The 25,032-nt window shown below is 35.5% G+C and overlaps 1 protein-coding gene across 1 annotated transcript in view; it reads left to right on the forward strand.

Annotated features, from left to right (window-relative positions):
- Nucleotides 1-9,413: 9,413 nt before the first annotated feature.
- The window catches only part of LIPC (lipase C, hepatic type), a 224,198-nt gene continuing 208,579 nt past the window's right edge, over nucleotides 9,414-25,032 (forward strand). The window contains exon 1 of the mRNA XM_074285217.1: nucleotides 9,414-9,559. Within this exon, the coding sequence (XP_074141318.1) occupies nucleotides 9,475-9,559 (85 nt within the window). The 5' untranslated portion in view covers nucleotides 9,414-9,474. The remainder of the gene's footprint in view (nucleotides 9,560-25,032) is intronic.

A 25,032-nucleotide genomic window follows, 5' to 3' on the forward strand; every position in this document is an offset into this window, starting at 1 on the left:
TGGGGAGTAGAGGGAATCATCCTCTTATGAAGGAAGTTGTTATTCAATCATTTCTAGTCATGTTGGACTCTTCATGATCCCATTTGAAGTTTTCTTGGTAGAAATACTGCAGTAGTTTGCTATTTCCTTTTCCAACCAATTTTACAGATGAAGAAGCTGAGGCAACCAGGGCTAAATGTTTTGCTCAGGATCACACAGATAATAAGTGTCTGTGGACAGATTTTAACTCAGGAAGATGAGTCTTCCTATGAATGAAGCCTCAGATCTATAATTTTCTCAGTTTCATCCAGATATTAGGATGGGTTGAAGCATGGAGGAGCATAGCTCTTGAAATGTGAGGAAGGTAAAAGAATAGAAATGTTAACGAACTTTAGAAGCTGAGGATGAATATTGTAAATTTGAATTCTAAATGAAAGCTGCTATGGACTCTCCTCAATAAACCACATACTACTACCTCCCTTTTCCCTTCTCCTTCATTTCTTACTCTCTTAGTTTTCTCCTCTTAAGGTACACCCTCTTTATCACCAAAAATATTGATTTCTTTTCTACCTATTACTTTTCTTATCATTATTAAAATGAAGAAAAAAATCTCTATTCTATATCATAAAATCCCAATTCTGAAATCTTCTTCCTCAAGAAACTTTTTCAATCAAAGGAGAGCAAACACCAGGCAATTTTAAAAATCTAATTAAAAATCTAAACGATTACTATTTTAGAAAGAGGATTGCAAACAAAAATGGAACATTACCAGAATTAGAAAATATTTTAGGATTTGCACTGGAAAGAAAAAACTGGGCTCAACCTAAAGTAAAGAAAGTAGATTATTTCTTACTGAGACTGAGATAACTTAGGGAATTAGATTTTTCCATTTCACAGCTCATACAGAAGGAAGAAAACTTGCTAAATGAGATAACTAAAAAAAAATAATAATGAGACAAATTAAGGTTACTTGTGTAAACTGTGTATTGATTAAAGACAGATAAATTAGGTTCGATATTAGGCAATGTTTTTCTAAATACAATTAGTTTACTAATTTTGCTCTGACCCAGAAGCTTCTCTGGTAACATCTATATTTGTTTGTTTCTAATTCTCTTCCCTAGTAGTATTCAGTTCTTCCATTCCTAAAGAGAATAAATTCCTAATAAACATTTAAACAGATAGCTTACCTTTGTTTTTGTTTTTTGTTTTTTACAAAATATATGAATAGAAATTAAACTAGTTAGCAGGGAGAATATTGTCAATTTTCTCTTCTATTCTCCAGGAAGTCATTTCTCTTTCCCACAAAAATCACATTCACACTAATTGTGGAAATATTAACAGCATGAAGGGAATGGGGGATCACAAGAGAGGGCTCATGCCTTATCTCATGGCCTGCTTCCCTTGGAGTCTTGGCTTACTCTTTCACTTGCTCTGGGGTCCACATACCTGTTCTGTACCATTTTCAGATGCTAATTGTACAGCATCCATACACAGCATGGTATCACCAGATTGCCCTAATTCAATTTCTATGATGTTTTCCCTTCCAGCCATTGTCCCACTTACTTTGCCCAACTGTTTTCACATTCCTAGTGATTGCCATGATGCTTAGAATCTATTGGCTTTCCTTCTTATTCCTTTTGCAATACCCAATACCCCATAGTACCTCACACCTTATACCTTTATGTGACCATTACTCCAACATGCTTTCAAACGAGCAGGTCTAGATCCTGCTTCTCAAATAGTCTTGATTAGAAACCAATATGGTAATCCTACCATTGCTTATAAAAACAGGTTTATCAATATAAGCGAGTTAGTAGACCTAATTATAAAAGTCAGTATAGCTAATGGAGTTGTTGCATTTCATGACTGTTTATTGGGGTCCTTCCAATTTTATCTACAAATCCTTTTAGGATTCTCTAACTTAGATGGACCTCCTGCCAAGCTTTCTTATTAAGTACTTTTTACTATTTTGTGATAAATTATCCCTCGTTGTCTTCTTTAACCCTCCTCTATAATATTTTGTAGCTGAGCTTCTATTCCAAATCAGTTTGCCCTCGAGTGCCATTTCTCTTTACTTGGCAAGGAGATGAAATGTCTGCTGAGGGAGGTTGTTTCTGGGCTTTTTCAGTTTTCTCATCATGGCTGCTGTTTTGTACCAATCCAATTATGTTCAATTCAGTAAGTATTAATTGCCATCGATTTTCAAGACACTGTAATAGGTACCGGAGATACAAACACATAAGATAAAAGAGTCCATATTCCACATTTTACTGGGTAGATCCAATATGTTGTTGTTGTTGTTGTTGAGTTATGTCTGACTCTTTATGACCCCATGAACAAGTCCATGGGGTTTTCTTGGCAAAGATATTGAAGTAGTTTGCCATTTCCTTTACCAGTGTGTCCTCATTTTATGGATAAGGAAGGAAGGCAAATGGGGATAAGTGTCTAGGGTCACCCAACTTGTAAATATCTGAAGTTGGATTTGAACTCACAACTTACTGACTCCAAGCCAGACACTCTAACCACTGCACAACCTAACTGCCTAGACCCAATATACATATCAACAAATATAATGAAAATTATATCCAAAAGAAATGAAAAATTTTTTTTAGGAAAATGTGGAAACAGAACAACAAGGCAATGGAAAGAGTAGTAAACTAGGAAGCTACAGGGTATGAATTTGAATGTTGGTCATGACCCTTGCTATCTGTAGGATACTAGCCAAATTTCTCAAGGCCTCCATTTCCTCATTTATAAAGTGGGGGAAGGTTCCTTCCACAGCTCAGAATAGATTTCATTTAGGAAGGAAGATCCTGAGATGAGAGAAATAAAGAGAAAGAGAAGAAGGGAAGGAAAGGCAAGGTAAAGGAATCAGGCTATATCCATATGTACTAAGTTATGCATCTCACAAAATATTTGATGGTCAATGTCCTGAAGCGTGTTTAATTTTTCATTTTCCAATTGAGAAATCACAACTTATTTTTAAAAGGTCAGATAAGAGTTGTGTCTTCTCTTTATTCTTTCTTCTTGTTTGGCATTTATTTTGACCTTTGATCTGAGAACTGGATGATATGACTGCACCAGACAACTGATTCTGAAATGGCTACTCTTTAATCAATTATTTCCTTTCTTTTTTTCATCATAGCCAGTTTTGTTTTTTACAAGGTGATTTGGTGATCACTATAACCAGTGCTTTTTGACTCTCTTCTTAAAGAGAAATTTCATAATGTATAGGAATGAGTTTCCTATGTAAGCTACAACCAGATAGCACTGGAGAAGAAATGAGACAGGTGACCTTGCCCAGCCCTCCCTCACTTAAATCCGATTCACTTACAAGTCATGTTATCACCTCCCTTATGTTATGGCCAACAACCACTAACACTTGATTCTTTTATTCCTTTATTATCAACCAAGGTTTTTTGTTTTTGTTTTTGTTTTTTATCATCTTCTACTAGTTGTTCTTTCATGTTGAAATTTCCAAATGTTCCAAATGTCAAAATACATGTTAATATATAGTTGGGAGGATCTCATCACATACTTAATACTATTTCTTTGTTCTCTGCAGTATATATTAGTGCATAAGCTGTTAGAGTACTAGACTTGGAGCTGGGGAGATTGGGGATCAAATGCTGCCAAAAATATTTATTATCTGCATGATCTGGGAAAAGACACTTAGCTTTTCTGGGTCCTGTAAAATAAGGAGGATAGATTTCATGACTATTCAATTCTCTTCCTACTCTAAATCTGTGATCTGATATTCCCTGCTGCTTAAGCTCCTTGTGAGCAGAAACTGTTTCATTTACTGTCTTTGTACCCTTAGGTCTAGAACAGAGCCTGGCACATAGTAGGTACTTAATAAATGCTTTTGGTTGATTGATCTGTACACTTCATGAAATAACCTCTTCCAGTCCTTTTTGGAGAATCTGTAAGTCATTCACTCATTGAGTTAAAGCATTTTTGTTTTTTAATTTCATTTATAGGGAAAATGTCACTAAAGATCTTTGTCAATTCCTCCAGCAGAATTGGCCATTGAACAAAGATCATAGGTTAAGAGCATTAACAAGTTAAATCGATGTTTGTAGATAGTTTAAGAAGTGGTTTGATGGGAATAATCTGATTATAAATTATACTTGCGAAAATGGAATGATAGGAAGCAATGTAGATGAGCTCTTCAATACAACTCCTCCCAGTAGATTTAGAAAGTGGACCAAACCAAATCCTGTTGGGGAAATTAAAAAAAAAAAAAAAAAAAAGTCACAGTTAACTTTTCCCTCCCAAAACAGCCTGGCATAAGGAGACAGACTGGGAGGTTTGCAAGACATTGATTGGCCCACAAGTACAATGATTTGTGAGTACCCAGGGAGAAGCCTATATTGTAGAGCAAGAAGTTTGAGACTCATACTGACACAATGGTAGGACACTGAGATGGAGACAGGTGTCAACGGTAGCTTTGCCACCCACTACCCAGGCCCACATTACAGATCCAGGGCAGGATTGATAAAGGGGACCTGCTGCACACATGGGTGGCTTTCTTGAATAGGGAGGCCTTGGGTGATCTACAAGGAAAAAATTCAAAAAGTCAGCAGCAGAAGTGTGGTTGAGAGCTCAAGCAAAGAAAAGATGCACTTCCAGCCCAGCCTGGAGAGGAATAACAGGTGGGAATTTCAAACCAAAGGGGAGACTACAATTCTGCCACTGAGACAATAGAATTTTCCAGCTGGCTGAGAAGAGCAAAGTTCAGCAGCATTCTACTCTTGATCATACCCAAAACCAAGCCAGGGACTTACATAGCTCAGATTGGGAAGGGATGGTAGTGGCAGATGAACTTTGCTCTGGATCAAACCACTTTGGGAGCACTGAGAGCTTACAGCTCTCCAGCTCTCTCTAATATCCTAGAATAACACAATACTCAATACCTCAAGAAAGAAACAAAAGGACCATCCCAGACTGCCCTCCAGCATTAAATCCAAAGTCTAGAAGTAGGCTGGAAGAGTAAGCAAGCAAATAAAGGATCCCACCATAATGAATTAGTAGCAGGGATGCTCAAGATACAAAAACTTAAACATCTACAAGGATTATCTCAGAGGAAAACACAACAGAGGTACAAATTTAATTAAAATTCCTGGAAAAAGTGAAGCAAGAGGAAATGAATGAGAACATTTGACATAGCCATAAAACTCTCTAAAAATTCAAATGGATTATAGAGAAGCCAATGACTCCATAAAGAAACAAGAAATATTCAAAGTCAAAAGACCAAAAAAAAAATGAAGAAAATATAAGATATCTCATAGCAAAAACAATTGACCTGGAAAATTTATAGAAAAGAAAAAAAAATTTTTAATGCTATGATAAGAAGGAGGAGGAGGAAGAGGAGGAGGAGGAGGAGAAGGAGGAGGAGGAGAAGGAGGAGGAGGAGGAGGAGGAGGAGGAGGAGGAGGAGGAGGAGGAGGAGGAGGAGGAGGAGGAGGAGGAGGAGGAGGAGAAGAAGAAGAAGAAGAAGAAGAAGAAGAAGAAGAAGAAGAAGAAGAAGAAGAAGAAGAAGAAGAAGAAGAAGAAGAAGAAGAAGAAGAAGAAGAAGAAGAAGAAGAAGAAGAAGAAGAAAAAGAAGAAGAAAGAAGAAGAAACTTGGACATCATATTTTCAAGAAAACTGATAGCAGAAATTCAAAGATTCTGCTAGTTATCTCCTAAAAGAAACCCCAAAATGAAAACTCTCAGAAACATTATAACTAAAATTCAGAATTTTCAGGTAAAAGAAAAAATGCTACAAGCTATCAGAAAGAATTCTCAATCTGTCATACTGGCTGAAAAGCTGGGTCATTTGAGAGACAAGAATGAACTTCTTCATCTCTCTAAAATGAATCAGTCAATGTGTAGTTGTTAAGCATGGACTATGTATTCTGCACTGAAGCTACAAAGAAAGGAAGTAATATCACTAGCTTTATAGCATTGTTATAAGAATCAAATGAGGTAACATGTATAAAGTGCTATTGGCAGCTGGATGGCTCAGTGAATAGAACACTGAGCTTAAATGAAATCTCAGACATTCCCTAATTATAACTCTAGGGACATCACTCAAACTCTGTCTTCCACTATTTTCTCAACTGTAAAGTGGGGGTAATATCAGCAACTTTTTCACAGATTTGTTGTAAGTTTCTAATAAGATAATATTTGCAAAGCTCTTAGCACAGTGCTTGCTTTGTAGTAGGCACTTAATAAATCCTTCTTCTCTCTCTTCTTCCCTCCCGCCTTCCTTCATAACCTTAAAGAGTCATATAAATGCTAGTTGTTATCATTATTAAACTACCATCTAAGATAAGTAGTGGAAGCTTTATTATCACCATTTTGTAGGGGAGAAGAAACTGAGTCTCATCAGAGAAGCAAAATTATTTATCTCCTTGCTTCTGAGCTCTGCTCTGGGCCCTATTCTTTTTGCTGTATATACTCTCTCTTTTGATGTTCATATAAGCTCCTGCAACTCTATCTAGCCTCTGTGTGCAGACGACTTCCAATTCTTTTGTCTCAAGCCTTCACATAGACTGTATCAAGTTTCACAGAAATGAAAAGCAAGAATCTTGACGGCTTTACAAATCTATATTTGCCAATGGTACCCAATATCTGTACACCAGCCTATACATATGTTAATAACTTGTCCTTCCCCAAGAGCTACATTGAAGCAAAATAAGCAATACCAGTTTCTTGGAAGTATCTCCATATTCCAGTAACTTCAAAGGATCCCAAGTTTGATTTGGCAAATTTATACTGGCAATCCTGGTATCAGAGTCACCAGGTTTCTTGGCATATCCTACAACCCAGTGTGCAGCTAATTGAGCAACCATTCACAGTCATTCATCCAGCAATAATCTGTACTCTGGAATTATTCAAAAGAATGGCAGGAAGGCAGCAAAAACTTAGCTCCTAGGTACCAGTCCTATTCCACATCCCTTGCAGACCAAGGGGGTTTCCATGACTATAGTCCCCACTGAGAAGTTTGGTCTTGTCCCATGCAATTTCCTAAAGGGGCTGAAAATTGAGCAGATACTTTAAGTTCCCTTAGGGTTAGACTGGAATCATTGGGAAGTTTCAGAATAGTTCCATCAATAATACAAGTTCTAAACATATAACATATAAAATGAAGATTCCAAAAGGCCCAGCAGTCATATATACCACTGGGATGCCCAGTGATATCTTCCATTTATTTAACCATCAAGCATATACCAAACTATTTCAAAATATTTATATTCGAAATAAGTGATCATGGCTCAGGGGTAAAGGGACAGAAAATGAGTCATTCCTAAATAAGCAAGTTGCCCAGTAATCTCAAACTGCCCATTGGGCTCAGTCTCTTATAGAAAATCATATCAAGAAGAAATGCTGTCCACATTATGAATTATTTATAATTTGAGCAGCTCATACAATCTGCAAATAGCAGCAACTAAAAGATTAGGAAAAGCTTCCTTTGAGTGGATGAAAGCAACTGGTCACCTTGAGACCATTCAAATCATTAACACTGGATATTCAAGAGCTGGAAAAAGAGCTGGGGTGATGACAATATGGAAACCTCCTTCCCCCTCCCCTTAAAAAAACCAATCCACCCAGGGATCAAAGTGAATGAAATCTAAAGTTGTTTCTGGGTTCATTATCTATGACAGGAATCAGTCAATCTAGAATTTCAGTGCCTGGTTTCCCGGGCAGATTAAAGAATGTTATCTGTATTTGCAATTCCAGAACTACAAAGCCTCAGCAAACTCTTCACTGTAACCTTCACAAAACCTTCTCTCCAAAGCATAGAAAATGCCACAGCCATTTAGCCTATGATATTGCTTTAAATCCTACTGTTCATTAACATAGGCTATAGACTGTCTAAATATAGTACCTAGAGCTAGAAAGGCACCTTAAAGTCCATGTCACTCAGTCATCCCTTTACAGTGAGGCAAGCGAGACCCACATGGATTAAAGGATGTTGCCCAAGTCACACAGGTGCTTGCTACTGAAATTACAGGCAAGGGAATCAGCCTCAATTTGCTCTTCTGAAAAATAAGTATAATGTACCTATCTCATAGGGTTGGCGTGAGAATCAAATAAGGTAAAGTGCTTTACAAAATTTAAGGCAATATAGAACTGTCTATTTTCATTACCAAAACTCACTGCTATCTTTCGTCCATTTTCTTATTGCTGCTGGAGCCATTCCAAATTCAGGAAATAGGAAATTATAATAATCATCACAGTGGGCATTTTCTACAGTTTTATAGTTGCAAATAGTTTCATATACCTTATCATTCATAAACTGGAAGGGACTTTAGAAGTCTTCAAGCCTCATTTTACAGATGAGGAGACTGAGACAAAGGTTATGGCTTGCCCACAGCTACACAGAGTAGACAGCTGAAGTGGGATTTGGACCTCAAGGGCACCTCCCTATCCATTGAACCACCCTGGCTCCCTCAGATGCCCCTCTACATTAGCCAGGTTATTATTCTCTCAGAGATGCAGGGAAAGGTACGATGCCTATTTGAGGCCCTGGTCAAAAAAAAAAGTTGATTGCAGTTTGCAAGGACCATCTAATCTGGCTCATTAGACAAAGTTCTCCAAATTTAAATAAAAAGGGGACCCCAAAGAGTTTTTCCGGGATTATCCCTCCACCCTCACGCACGGACCCTTCCCAAACTCCTGGTTTAAAGCAGGTTTTGCCTCCGTTCCCATCGGGGTCCTTGGCTCCACTGCACTTTGATGGACTCAGGCGGGCAAGGAAGGAAACAGGTTTATTTACTATAGTTCTTCATTAAAGGAGAGCAAGCGTGAAGTTTCGCTTAAGGACACCGGAGCTGTGGGATTGGGCTTCTTTTTGCTTCACTAGTAACTTCATGGTATACTGTAGCAAGATGCAGAACATTTTCTTGAAACCACAGATTTGAACTGTGTGGGTTTCATTATTTTTTTAAACCACCATTTAACCACAGGCTTTAGCAATTCTGTTGAGATAAACAGAACTGGGATAAATTGGGGGATTCAGCCCACCCAAAACACTGCTTTTTATTCTTGCCTCTGATCATTTCAGATTTTGAAGCTTTACAACTCCAGCTTCCCTTCCTTTGCCGGTTTTGCAACTCTTTCAGATGGGGCCCTCAGAAAACCAAATTTGAGCTAGCTAGTTATCCCCCTGACCTTTGACAAAATTTCGAAATGCAAAATATTAACTTCGATCGGATCTATTCCTGAGCTGAACAAAGTAAGTAGCCCATTGCAAACTATTACGCTTATAAAATCTATACCATGGGAAAAAAAATCCTTTAGAAAGGAAAAAAAAAAAGCAAAAATCTATTATTTGCCTTAGATGGGAATCATGGGGGAAAGTTCTGAGGACAACAGACAGGATGTTTCAAGGTTAATTATTAATGGGTAACCTTTCTTAACAAAGTATCCATTATCCATTATTTTTCAGTTATTTGGCTACAGAATTTAAGCAAGAGGCCTATGTTCTAAGAGGGAGCGCAAAGAAATGGAAAGTTCCTTGTGGGCTTCACTTTTTTTAATCATCTCCGTCCTTGTCCAATTAAATGCATATGGAAGAAGTCCTGAACCAGGTAAGAGTCTGTCTTTTGGGTGAACTATTGATTTTTTTGAAAATCTTTCATAGAAAGAATTAAGGGGTTCTTATTATATAGGACTAAATCCATTCTTTACAAACGATCTATAGTCCTTTGATTATTGTCATGTGGTTGAAAGTGAAATGAATTTGATTAGTATCAGGGTGAAAATTTTTGGAGTTTGCTTTGAAAATCACTCCAATGGTAGAGTTCCTGAAGTCCCTGCAGCCAGAAGCCAGGAACCATCGCATCTGTCAATTATTGCTTTTTTAAGCCACTGATTCCTTCCAATTGTCATTTGAATTATTTGAAATCTTCTGAAGAATTATTGCAAATGTCTGGACTTAGGGAAGCACTGAGTAGAGAAAGAAGTCCTTTTGAAAGAATAATCTTGAACTGTCTAGAGCTCACAGATGCTTGAAGTGAATAAATGAGTTGATTGTTGAATAAGTAGAAGGAATTTGCAAGAAAAGGATATCTTATTCCTGGCTAATCTAGACTAAAAAACTCCACCTATACTTTCATAAATTATGTTGGGGATTGAGTTTGTTTGCTTTGTTTTTGTTTTGCTAAATCATGGCTCTGAGGAATACACTTACAATTACCTAGATTTTGTCTGAAATGATATGAACTTGATTGGCAGATTTTAAATTCTTCTTACACAATACAAAAAAAACATTAAATCTCTTGATGCCTGATGAGAGACCATTAACAACTTGATTGTCAAGCAGTGTGTTAATGAAGTCAGAGTATTAATGAATGGAATAATTTGGTTCAGTCCTTAGCTAAAATGTTATTGAATTAAGTTGGATTAGCTAGATGGGATTTTTTTTTAATCTTTTTTTTTTTTTAATAATTTTTATTTTGCACTTAAAAAAATAAAACGAGCATTTCCATAGCATGACTAGAAAGAAAGAAAAAAGGCGGTTGTATGTGAAATTGTAAATCTATTACAAATAAATTCTAGTTAATGACTAGTGGTGAAAAAAGGGAGACTTGAGTTACCTGCCCAGCAATCCCACCTTACCAGCTGAGGCTTTTGTGAATGAAGGAGCTTTGGAATAGATATAGAACAATTTAATTTCCACATTCTCTCCAACATTTATCATTTTCCTTTTCTGTCAAAATATAGATATTGTTAATATATGATTATCTAAGTCACTATGAAGCCCGCAGATGTACATATGTATGGTTTAGTATCCCCGTTTTTATTGGAGTTTGATATCATTGCTTCAGATCAATTCCCAATTTGAATAATAACAATAAAAGTCCTGGTACAAAAAAATGAACCCTTATGTGGTGAGGCAGTAGCGTGATAAAGTGGGAAGAATATTAACTTGGAATCACAGAAACAGAGTTCCAGTCTGCTCTTTATTACCTGTGTGACCTTGCATAAGTCATTTAACTTATTGGGCCTAATTTTATTATATATAATTTACTTATACAATACTTTGTAATATTAATTATAACAATATATAAAGTGAATGGATTGGAATCCTTGACTTATAAAGTCCTTTTTTCATTCAGTTCTATGATCTTGGGAATGCTACATTTTAGAAGTTGTGTTTTTTTTTTTAATGTTAAAAAAAGAAAACCAATAACTAGAGGCTATCTTTGCTGGCTCTGACCCTTCCCTTAAAATGTTTTGGAAATGAGAGACTTTTGGTTAGAAACCAGAGAGTTGAATTTGAGGCTGAAGGGAGGAGCAGATTAAGTTTCTTGAGGCTTATGAAGGTGGGTCTGCATTTTCTGGAACCAATCTGATATATGTTGGCTTGCTGGTTTCCCAGGATTCTGAATCATCCAAAACAGAGGAAATATGGCAGAAATCTCCTGCTCAAAAAAACATTCTCAGGATAAGGAAATCCAGCCTATTGACAACCATATGAAATAATGAGGGAAATGAAAAATTAAATAACTCTAAGGTTCTACTTTGTATCTATCAGAGGCAGTGGATAGAGTTCTGGATCTAGAGTTGGGAAGATAGAAGTTCAAATTCTAATTCACATACTTACAATTTGACTCTGAGAAATACATTTAACCTCAATAAAATGCTTATGATAAGAGCACCCTACCTCCCAGGCTGTTGTGAAAATTAATGGGATGTTTGTAAAACCCTTTAAAAACTTTAAGATGCTATATAAATAAGTTATTATTGTTGTTATTATTACTATTACACTGGGAAAACTTCAAATGAAGAAAATGATAAATATTGGAGGGCTATGAGGGAAAAAAAATACACTGTTGTTGAAACTCTGAATTGGTTTAGTCATTCCTAAAAGCAGGAATTGTACCCACAGAGTCACTAAACTGTATAGTTTTTGACTCAATGATACAGTATAAGGCCTATGTAGTGAAGAGATTTGAGGAAAAGGAAAAGGACTCTTATGAACACAAGTATTTATAGCATCCAGTTTGTATTGACAAGAAACTGGAAACCTTATAAGGGGTTGCCCATCAGGGAATGGCTGAACAAATCAGGGTATTTGAATGCAATGGAATATCATTGTGCTCTTAAAAAATTGATGAGAGGGGCATGTTCCACAAATGAGAAGCTGCAAACCAGCTAGTTGCTTAGTATAACTTTTGATAGGAACGGAATAGCTAGGAGGTCTTAGCTTGTCAGGAAAGTCACCTTGGACATGTCTCTGAAGAGACACCTACATCCCATATTAACCTCAGCATTGAGTGTATAGGAACATTGATGAGATGGGTCTTGTTGCCTATCATCTGTTTTTGTAGTTCATGGGTTCCAGTTCTACTGGCCTTTTCCCCAACCTCCAAGTCCCAGCAGTGAGAAGTGGGCCATTTCAGGAAGATAGGATTACAGGCTTATTTAGATCCAGTGTGGATAGAAGCTATCAGTGAAAAGGCATGGGCACCCAGAGACACAATATTGTCCAAGGACAAGCTGCTAAGGAGAAGGTAGATCCATGGTTGAAACCCAGGTTTTCCATGTCCAAATCCAGCGCTCTCATCCCTTCTCCTTCACAAAATTCTAATAGATATAGATCTTTACACATTTTAGTCATTTGGGTTCTTTTTATAAGCTTCTCCCCTAGATACCAATTTGTTTGGATAATTAAGAATTGATCTAACTTCTCTGTCTCAGGATTGTTTTTTAGGAAATGTTGTCTTTTAAATCATGAGGATATACAAAGCAAACCCAAGAGTCTTGGAAAGAAGTCCTAAGGGTTTGAAATGTTTAAGGATGGTGAAGAGGATACAGGGAATGAAAAGGATCTGTGGTTTCTATAGTACAGACCCTATAGAGCATAGAGAATTTCCAGTGAACAAATTCCCTCTACCAATGCAGATCTGCCCTGTTCTTCAAGAGAACTGCCAAGAACTTAAATGACTTGTGTAAGGTAACACAGATAGAAGAAACTAGTGGTGGGACTTGAACTCAGGGCTTCCTTCCTGACTGCCAGAAGGATTCTTTTTGATGCTATCTATGCTGATATTCCCAGGGAAAGTGCTTCTGGGAGATAGCTAAGTAATAAAAGAGCCATAAAAATATAGGGGTCTTTAGAAAGATCTGGGAAATTTTACATGAACTGATACTGAGTAAAGCAAGCAAAACCAGGAAAACATCGTACACAGAAATAGCAAGATTGTGCCATGATCAATTAGCATAGTCTTGGTTCTTCTCAGCAGTTCAGTGATACAAAGCAATTCCAATAAACTTCATATAAAAAAACACCAGCTGCCTCCAGAGAGAGAACTATGGAAACTGAATGCAGCTTAAAATATATTATTTTCACCTTTTCCCCCCCCCCCCTCATAGTTTCTCCTTTTTGTACTGATTTTTTTTCTCACCCAACATAATACAAATGGAAATATATTTTTAAAAAAAGAATGTACATGTAAAACATACATATATATATATACTACATGTAACTAGGAAAAATTTAAATAATAATAAAGGGTAAAAATTTATAGAGTCATATATCACCAGTATTGAACTGATTATGCAAAAGTCTTGATAAGTATTGGGAGGGGAGGGAAATTAAACTTTTTTTTTACCAAAAAGACATTTTCTCAAAAAAATTATGTTTTAAATGGTGTTTAGATTCTATACTATCATAATGCTTTTATGAGGAAAGTTCACAAGATTACAAATCACAACCCAGAGGGGACCTCAGAGGCCCTCTAGGCTATACACATTTCTACTTTTTTTTTTTTTTTTTTAGAAGTAATAGGGTTATGATTTATAAGTATCTGAAGCTAGATTTGAACTCAGGTACTCCTGATCCTAGGACTAGTACTCTATCCTCTGTGCCATGTAGCTACACCAACATATCCACTTTAAAGTGCAGAAAATTAAAGCCTAAGAATTTGCCCAAAATCACACAAGTAGAAGGTTATTGGAGGTAAAACTGAATCCATTTTCTCTAAACTGAGGGTCAGTACCTTTCCATCTTCACATGCTACCTCAACATGTCCCAGTGACATACTTTATTGTCAAAAAGTTTCCTTATCAGCAGTAGAAAGAACATCACTTTGATAGCAATACATTTTAAGACATCAAAAGAAGGAAGCTTGGGTTTTAGATTATAATTCAATACATAAAAATAATGTTAGATGTGTCAGGAAAGATAAAATATGCAATCTTAGTCAAAGGACTAAATCAAGCCATTCTTATGTACATTGTGATTCTAGATAAAGAGATTTTCCCCTAAGGCCTTGCTGATGCTTAAAAATTCCTTTAATAGAGCATTACACTTTTTGTTTCATTTTTTTCTCTCTCTTGTCCTCCCTTCCTTCTTTCCTTCCTTATTGTGATTTCATTGGTACAGGGAATTCCCAGTAAGTAAATAACTTCTATCAATGCTGATCAGCAATGACTCTGCAGCTTATACTCTGGTGTTGTCAAAGGCACAGAAAGGTGACTTTCCCCATATCCAAAGGCAAAATGGGGCAAGGGCAGGATGTGAACACTGGTCTTCCTGCTTCTGAGATTTATCTAACCTATACATTAAGCGCCTTCATTTCATTGTTTTTTGTTTGTTTTTTGAGACAATCTGGGTTAAGTGACTTGCCCAGGATCACACAGCTAGTAAGGGTCCAAGATCATATTTGAGCTCAAGTTCTCTTGACTCCAGGGCTAGTGTTTGATCCACTGGGACACCCTGCTGCCCCTCTCTTCATTTCATGATTGGAGGTCAAAGAACAAAAATACAAGTGTTTGATGATGGTAACAGTAGATTATAATATATGTTTTTATTACTATTCTCAGAATAACATATTTTTATATGGAGAGCTTTCTGGTTTTTTATAAAGGGCTCTGTTTCCAACTAGCCTGTAATGTAAGCAAAGGCGTTATTATTTTATCTGTTGCACATATGAATAAGAGTGAGTTTCTAAAAGAGGAAGAAATTTGACCAAAGTCATATGGTAAAGAGTCAAGATTAGATGAAATATGGTGGGGATTTTTTACTTATTATACATTTCTTCTTACTAAAGTGTAAACAATGAGTCAGTCAACAACTAATAGTGATGTAATATCTTTTTGATATGCATTAGGGATCAGGGAGCTAAGGGATAGTGGACATCCAAAGCAAAGGAGAGGACATTGTGATTTGGGGGGGCAGGTATAGAAAAGAAGGGAGTCTGAGTTCACTGAAGACAAACTGTTGACTTAATTTTGCTGAGGATCAGCTTTGTTTGACCTTCAACTTTATGTAGGCAAATAGGAACTATGCTCAGAGAGGGTTTTGTACTGGAAATATGTGCGCATGAACATTGCTGTTGATCAGTACAATGTTGACTCACCTGATATAGGGTTGGTTGAATTTTAATATGGCTGACTTTGTTACAGGAGAACTTTGATTTTTCATTAATGGAATATTAATAGCATAATTGTGGGCCAAAATATGCTTTTGTGAACTAGCTCAAGAATCCAGATCCATTATTTCTATGGGAAAATGTCTTCCAAATTCTGTACTACCATCTCTATAAAACAACTTTGGAACACAGCTGAATATAATGATACCAATGTGGACCACAAGTGCTAGTTTTGACACTGATATCTGCATAGTTCACCCTGTTCAATTATGTCTGGTCTTGAAAACTACCTCTATTAGTTGACATCTAGCATACTTGTAGTTAATACATGAAACTTATCTTCATGTTATTTGGGGAAAGATATCTTTTTTCAAGATATTTTATTCACTCTTATTGAAGTCAGTTTTTCATGTTTTCTCTTGGATTTTATAGGTCTTACATGTAAATAATAGGTATTATATAATAGAGATATTGTAGGCAGTATGGCTTAATAAATCAAGAAGACCAGAATTCAAATCTCTTACATTCTGACTGTGTTACTCTAGACAGATCGCTTAATCCCTTGAGGTTGACGCATTTCTCTAAGTCTATAAATTTTAGAGAAGGTGCCAGCCTGCATACAGAGAAGTTCCTCATTGGTAGCTCCCTCTATCAACAAAATCACAGATGTGGTCAAATAAAATCAAAAGATTCTACTCAATTTATAGTCAAGGCAAATTTTTTTTTATTTCATAAATCTCTTTTCCCCATAATTAAAAAAATTAAAAAAAAATAATTAGTTTAATAGGGTAATTGGGAGGAGGCCCTGATTTACTAGATTGGACATTTCCTAGGACTGGCTAGGTATGTGCTAGAGAACCTTGCTAAAGAATTTCATAATGTAGCAGTTCCTGATCGGTCTCCAGGATATGTGCCTCAAGGATATGTCAAGATAATTAGTTACCTAGCCAAGAACTACCTACTTAGAAGCTTTGACCTTCCTTTAGGAGGTAAGAGAAAAAAAAATTTTCCTCCCTTTATTGAGTACATCCCTTGAGGCTTATATTAGTTCTCCCTTGGACTTCCAGAAAGATGGGAAGGGGATTTCCATTTAACTTTTTTCTTTTTCTTTACTACCGGGAGAACTATCCTTCTAACAAAAGAAAATAATAAACCACATCAGCAAAAGTAACCAACATTTCAAATGAATCTGATGATATTTGCTCCTTTCTGCCTCCTTAGCCACCACTACAAAGAGAGGCAGAGACAGACAGAGAGAGAGAGAGAGAGAGAGAGAGAGAGAGAGAGAGAGAGAGAGAGAGAGAGAGAGACAGAGAGAGAGACACAGAGAAAGAGAGAGACAGAGACAGAGAAACAGAGGGAGAGAGGTATTCTGGTCTTCAGTGCTAAACTTAGTATCATAATTTAAACAGCATTCAATTTCAATTGTTCTTATTGCTCTTTTTCTCTATTTATCACTATAGTTGTATGTATATGGTTTTTCTGGTTCTGTTTATCTCACTTTGTATCAATTAATAAGCCTTCAAATACCTTCCTGTATTCTTCATACTCATAATAACACAATGTTTAGTGCCAGGTCTAGAATCAGGAAGACCTGAGTTCAAATGTGACTTCAAACACTAGTTGTGTGACCCTGAATAAGTCACTTGATTCATTTGCTTCAATTTTCTTATATGTAATCATGAGTTATTATGAGGATAAATGAGATAATAATTGTAAAGCATTTTGCATAGTACCTGGCAAATACTAAGCATTATATAAAAGCTGATTGTTATTATTATTATTTCTTGTAGTCCAATAAAATTTTATTGTATCCAGGTATCACAATTTATTAACCATTTCTCAGTCTCTGAATATTTACTTAAAGTTATTTGCTACCAAAAAAAAAGGTACTACTGGAAATATTTTAATATATGGAGAAATTTTCTTTCTATCTTAGACTTTCTTGGGACACATATCTAATAGTGGGCTCTTGGGGTCAAAGAATATGGACATTTTGCTCACTTTCTTAGCCAAATTTCAAATTGCTTTCCAGAATGGTTGAACTAAGTCACAACTTCACCAAGAATATATATGCCTGGCTTTCTACTACCCTTCCAATTTAAACTCTCATATTTTATCATTTTTGCTAATTTTCTGGGTATGTGGTCAGAATTGTTTTGATTTTCATTTCTCTCATTACTGATTTACATTAGTCCCTTTTATGATCATTAATAAATTACAATTCTTTTGAAAATAGTTTATTCATATCCTTTGACCACTTATTCTTTGATGAATGGTATTTATAGTTATATATTTATGCTAGACCCATATATGTCTTAAATATTAAACCTTGATCCAATTGATGCAAAGATTTTTCCTAATTATTTTATTCTCTTTTTAATCAAATTGCATTGTCAGTAAAGCAACTTTTCAATTTCATGCATCTATATTCTAAACTTTATCCTTTATAATCACCTCTCTTTTTTTATTTGAAAATTCTCCCTAGTCACAGCTGTGAAAGGTACCTCATCTGGCTCCTTTCTAATCGTATTTTAAGCTGTGAGCCTTAATATTTAAGTAATATGACCATTTTGAGATTATTGTGGTAGGTACTATAAGCAATTAAGATAATCTAATATAACTTAATATCTGTAGAACTTCTTTCTAGTTTTTCCAGTTCTTATCAGAGAGTTTTTTCCCAAATACTTTATTTTTGTGTTTTGCTTGGGTTTTTTTTTTCAAAAACTAGATTCTTGAATTCAGCTATTTCTTATTTATCTTTATCTTATCTGTTCTGCTAACTACTTTTCTCCTTTCTAAGAATATAAAATAATTTTGGTGATTACTTTTATAGTATAAAGTAAGATCTGGAAGTGCTATTCTCCTTCATTATTACTCAGATTTAAGATACTAGTAAGTCTCCATTTAAGAGTTTATCTTTTATTTCTATTGCCTATATTAAATTCTGTGTTTATTACATCCTGGTCTATAAAGTATATGTTAAGTACTTTATTTTTTTACATTTATCTACAATTTTCCTGTGCACTGTTTTTCCTGTGCCTATTGTTTAAAGTACCACTTGATGTTAAAAATATGCATATTCCTTAATGTTCCCATTCAGAAGATACTACATCTTTCATCTCCAAGTTCTCTATCAGTTTGTTCAGTCTATCCTTTCCTTTTAGTTTAACCTTCTGTTAGATGTGTATACATATGAGAAAGGAACTTTAAAATTTTTCTAGAATTATTATTGCTTGTTGTCTTTTTCACATCTTTTGTTCTAAGAATAAAAATATAAATAAAAGTCATTAATAGCCAGAAGCTATCCAAACAGAGAAGGCATGTTCAGTAATGGAATGAACCATAGATTTTATCTAATCTTGCTTATTTACCAGAAGTGGAAAGTGTGTTCCCAAGGGCTTAAATTATCTACTCAAAATCATACAGCTAGTCTCAATTCAATCTAATACATTTTAATCAATATCTTAAAACATTAAAAAAATTTAAAACTTTTAACAACAACAACAAAAAAAGACAAAATTATAGTTGACTTCAAGTATCTGAAGGGCTATGTACAAAATACAAAGATTTGTTTTGTTTGGTCCCAGAAGGCAGAAGTAGGAGAAATATGCGGAAGTTGAAGAGAATTAGATGTAGGTCCCTTATGTGAGAAAACTGGATAACAATGAGATGTACCCAAAAATGAAATGAGATGCCTTGGAAGTATAGGAAAAAAGTTGTTCTGTAGAAATATTGGATTATTCAATAGGCAGAATAGAAAAGAACTGAAAGGTAAAATTTAACATTTACCTGTATCATTGGGAGTCTTCAATTACCAATGACCAATGCCAGAGAGGTTGCAGAAGGAATTCCTATTCCCATTCAAGATGAGTTGCTAGTGTGATACAACATTCAGAAAACCTAATTTGGTTGTAGACTACATTGAGAGGCATGATATTCAGGACCAAGGAAGTGATCCACTGTATCCCTTTAGTCAGGTCACATCTGATCCCCTGAGTGGAGATGGGGAGGGTAGTGTAAGGGACATATTCAGAAATTAATGTTATATAAAAACAAAAAGAATTAATAAAAATAAGATCAAAATTTAAAAACAAAAAACAAAAATGTTTGTGGCAGCCTTTTTTATAATGGCTAGAAACTGGAAATTGAATGTATGCCCGTCAATTGTAGAATGGCTGAATAAATTGTGGTGTATGAATGTTATGGAATATTATTGTTCTATAAGAAATGACTAATAGGATGATCTCAGAAAGGCCTGGAGAGACTTACATCAACTGATGCTGAGTGAAATGAGCAGGATCAGGAGATCATTATATACTTCAACAATAATACTATTCTGATGAACATGGCTCTCTTCAACAATGAGATGAACCAAATCAGTTCTATTTGTTTAACAGTGAAGCAAACCAGCTACACCCAGCAAAAGAACTATGGGAAATGAATATGGACCACAACATAGCATTTCCACTCCCTCTGTTTGTGTCAACTTGCATTTTTTACTTCCTTCTCAGGTTATTTTTATCTCATGTCTAAGTCTGATTTTTCTCGTCCAGCAAAATAACTGTATGTATATATATATATATATATATATATATATATATATTATATTTAACATGTATGGGTCTGCTTGCCATCTAGGGGAGACGGTGGGGGGAAGGAGGGGAAAAGTTGAAAAAGAGGGTTTTGCAAGGGTCAATGCTGAAAAATTACCCATGTATATAGCTTGTAAATAAAAAGCTATAACAAAAAAATTAAAATAAGATAAAAAAACAAAATAAAAGTAAAAATAAATTTCATCCATGGCAAAAAAAAAAAAAAAAAAAAAAAAAGTCTCATGTTGGTTTTTGTCTTTACCCTCTTTCAAATATCAAAATTTCAAAGTTAAAAAAAAATAAATCTAGGTTAAAAAATAGGTTATAAAGATCAAACAAAACCAAGGAGTTAGTTTCTGAGTGTATAAGTAACATTTCAGAGTAATTTTTGTAAGAGTCATCAGACCAATATATCATGGTGTCATGGTAACTATAGAGTCTAAAATAGTTTCACTGTAGGTGAAGGAGATTGAAGGAGATATAAGTAAAAACACTACAAAAGATATGAAGGTTTCTATGTTGGACAATAAATAACTTATCTATGGCCTAATGACTGGCTACATGTCCAGGAGCTATCCAAACAGAAAAGACATTTTCAGTGATAGAATAGACCTTCAATTTTATCTAGTCCAACTCATCTTCCATATGTGGAAGATATATTAAATGATCTACTCAAAATCATGCAAATTTTGCATATTTCTCAATATAATTTAACACATATTTTAATCAAACATCTAATCTGCTTCTTGTATTAGGCATTTTGTATTAACTAGAACCCTGGCCTTCAGACTTACACTTTAGAGTTCATTCTACATCATTTTCAAATAGACAAGTTAAAAACTTTTCTCTCCTTTAGATAAACTAATGCATTGTTGGTGGAGCTGAAAGTTAGTTAAAGCCATTCTAGAAAGCAATATGTAATTATGTAAATAAGGTGGCTAAAATGCCTATACTTTTTTATGCAGAGATTCCACTAAACATCATTTACCTTTAAGAAGCTTACTGACAATTAATAATGATTTTTAAATGTTCTCTATATGCCAAAATATTTATCAGCTCTTTTCATGGTAGCAAAGAAGATAGCCAATGACTACAACAATATAAATGGAAAGGATGCTGATGATAAAAAAAAAAAAAATGAATGTTGCAAAATAATGAAGAACAAGCTAGAGATTAAAGAAGAATTGTGAGAAGATTTCTCTACCTACTTCTTTGCAGAGGTGTGGCAAAATGTATGTGGACACTACATCTAATGTGAGGGTTTTTTGTTGTTGTTTTTTTCAATGTATTGATCAATTTTGCTGAAATCAACTCCTTTTTTGTCTTGTTTTGATCTTTAGGCTACTTTTTAACCTAGATTTCATTTTTTTTAACTCTGAAATTCTGATGTTTGAAAGGAGGCTAAAGACAAAAATGAACATGAGACTTTTTATTTTTTTCTCTTTTTTTTCTTTTTAAAATTAAAAAGATTTTTGTTATAAGGGATAAAACTTGTGCAGGAACACAGAATAAAATCTGGGCAAGGTAAAAACAAAAAATATCAACAAAAATCTATTTTAAAAAATCTGTCTCATCTACATGTGCCCACTTAGTCTAAATGGACAGGATATGGACTCCCCCTTCCCCTGCCTTAGGATCAAAAAAAGACTACCATTCCCTCTCCCATGAAGATAATAGTGGCATTTTAGTTCCTGAAAACACACAAAAGCAATTTGTGACCCAGAAGAAACAATATTCAGCCTGGAATTTACTTGTCATGGATTTAAAACGTTCCAGTATCTAATTAAGCACTCTCACTCAGCCACGATTTGGCAAGGCTAGAGATAGCATTAAGAAAGCCCTTTTCATTTTGTGACAGCTGTGGACAAAACTGGGTAGGGATTTGTGAGGCCCCAGTTAGTTTAATATCAATCTTTTAGTAACTCTACAGGACTTTCCAGTGGGAGAACTTTTTTCAGCTGCCTCACCCCAAGAAAATCAGCTTTCTAAATGGGAATACTTTCAGTGGGGGGAGGGTATTGGCAAGAGGAGTTGAAGCCTGCAGAGGAAGGGGTCCAACCTTTATCCCTAAATGAGTTGGGAAGGAGGAAAGGTAGTGGGGGGGCACCATCCTGACTGGCATCTGAGGTGGGCAGCCCAGGAGGCAGAGGGAGGCAGCGGCAAGAACTCTGGCTTTGAAATCAGAAGTGGTTATTGCCGTACACTGGCTTTTTCTTGGCAAAGATCCTGGAGCGGTTTGCCAACTCAGAAGGCCTGTGTTTAAATATCCTCTGATGCTTGTGACTGGGGTGGCCTTACAGAAGTCACTGAATCTCTGTAAGCCTAATTTTTTTCTAGTATCTGTAAAATAAGAGGGTTGGATCAAATGAGGTCTCCTTTCCTACTGTATTTATAATCTTATGAGTAGCTACAGAGCCTGCAGAAGATTGTGAGTAGCAGTAGTAGTTCTAGTGAGGAAGTGAGTGGGACCCTTGGATCTTTTGGCTCTGGAACAAAACATTGTGTGCCCTGTGTTATTTAGGAAATCTTGGCTGCAGAGAAACCCAAGGAACAAAATTGATGCTTCTAACTCATCAATCTGAGCCAAAGTTTTCTCCTCTATAAAAAAGAGGATTCAACTAAATCCCAACATGTCCTTCCATCTTAAAATTATAATCCCATGTATTCTTTCATTCTTTGCATTAATCCTAAACAACTTATGTGAGGCAGTGTAGTATATGGATAGGGAACTGACTTCTTGAGTCTTGTCTCTGACATCTACCAATTGTGTGAACTTGGACAAGTCATTTAATTTCTCTGTCACAAGGCAATACTCCAAAACTATAAAGAGTGTGTGTGTGTGTGTGTGTGTGTGTGTGTGTGTGTGTGTGTGTATATATATATATATATATATATATATATATATACTCACATATGTATGTATATGTTTATGTATATGTATGTGTGTGTGTGTTTGCAATTTACAAAAGTATCCCTTATGGTAAATAGTGTGTGTATTCTTATATCCACTTTAAATGGTATCAAATTGAGGCTGAAAGAGGAAAAGTAATTTCTTAAGGTCATTCCATTAGGAAGGATCAGTGCCTGGATGAAGACTTTTATCTCCTAGGCTAATGTTCTTTCTACTATGGTATGACAATAGCATTATTTTTCCTTAATCTCTTTATATTTGGCATAAATTTGGATTTTTTTACCCCATGGAAATAACTGTTTACTGGAGTGGTTGTTAGCAAAATATAAGTTTCCATTGTGAAGATGAGTAATTAATGTCTTCTGATCTCACGGATATGCTAGAAAATGTTTAGGCATATGTTGATGAAAACAAATTTTAGTCATAGGGAAAGAAAATGTTAAATATCAACGGATAATCCTCTTTCAACTTCACTCACGCTCCTTCCTTGAAAATATTCAGATCTTTCCAGAAAGGAGCCTCTAGCCTATAGCAGCACTGTCTATCCTGATGGAACTTCATCAGTGCTTTCGATTAGCTGTGGCATAGAAGAGATTTAGAGTAATTTATCTTGACTACCAATGCCTAAGGGAAGGTCTGAATATAAATTTCCTATTTTTTTTTTTTAAATCATGATCTGAGTGGAGAAACAGACAGTAATAAACACCATGTAGCCATTAATTCCTTACATTTGTCAATGAACCTATAATATTCTCCATCACTGCCTTGGTGCAGATAATAATCCAATTCTTAGCCACATCTTCCCATAATTCCTTTTTTTTTCTTTTTGGAGATGCTAGAGACCATACTCTAGGCCTTTTTGAGTTCCTGGAATAATCATCAGTCATCTTTTGTTCTTACACATAATCAATCTACTTCCCATTTCCTTCAGGAAATTCCTGGAATAGTTTGGAGTCAAATTTGGAATCAGAAGACCCGGATTCAAATTTTGACCTTGGCAAACAATTTGATCTCTTTGGGCCTTGGTTTTATCATCTGTAAAATAAGAAAATGACCTCTGAATTCCCTTAGAGCTTTAAAACTAGGAAGCTATTATTTACATAGGAAGTTTCATTTCTTAGAAAACATTTTCAGTTGATCTTTATAATATCCCTTTATGGGTCTGTCCATTTATTCAACACATAACATATTAAGTTCCTATTTTGTGCTAAGAGAACTCTGCTGGGGTCCTGGGGGACATAAAAAGTTAGATAAAGTATTATCTCTGTCCTCTTGGGGTTCACAGGCTATTGAGATTGCCTTACCAACCACTGAACCAGCTAGAGCATTAATCTGGATTGCAATAAGAAGATGGCAGCCTCATCAGACAAGATTTATGATAGACATTGCCAAGGGCCAAAATAAGGAGAAAAGAAATAATTCTTCCACCTTGTGCTTTTAAGCAAATTCATAGATTTAAAACTGGAAGAGACCTCAGAGGTCATCCAATAAAAACCTCCTCATTTTACAGAGGAGGAAACTAAGGTCCAGAGACAATTCAATTCAATAAACATTTATTAGGAATTGGGGAGAGAAAAAGAAGCAAGAGACAGTCCCTACCCTCAAAGAGTTTACATGTGGGAGTCATGCAAACAAATATATAAATCAAGCAAGCTTTGTGCAGGATAAATAGGGCCTAATTAAGGGAGGAAAAGCACTGGAAGGGTTACTGTGGAATGTAGTATTAGAGATGGGACTTAAAGGAAGCCAGAGAGGTCAGTAGTCATGTGGAGGGGGAAGAACATTCCACACAAGAGGGACGACCAAAGAAAACATGGGGAACTCAGAGATGTAGGGTCTTATTTGGGGAACAGCCCTTGAATGGCTGGGAAATGTCACTGGACAGAGGAATATGCATCAGAGAGTAAAATGTAAGAAGACTTGAGAGAAGAGAGGGAGCTAATTTCTTGCCTTAAGTTACACACATAATAGAAGGAATAGAGCTCATATCTGAAGCAAAATCCTTTCATCCCTCATCCAGCATCCTTTTCACTGCCCATCTCAGAAAATATTTATTCAGGTTTGGAATAAAGGAAAAGAAATTGGAAATTTTTGTAGCTAACCTGCCCTTTCTTTACTTGGCTGGTTATTTTATTGGCCAAATGAATGAACACAGTAGATGCCTCATTGGACTTATA

This window comes from Sminthopsis crassicaudata, chromosome 2 (assembly GCF_048593235.1).
Source record: "Sminthopsis crassicaudata isolate SCR6 chromosome 2, ASM4859323v1, whole genome shotgun sequence".
Taxonomy (NCBI): domain Eukaryota; kingdom Metazoa; phylum Chordata; class Mammalia; order Dasyuromorphia; family Dasyuridae; genus Sminthopsis; species Sminthopsis crassicaudata.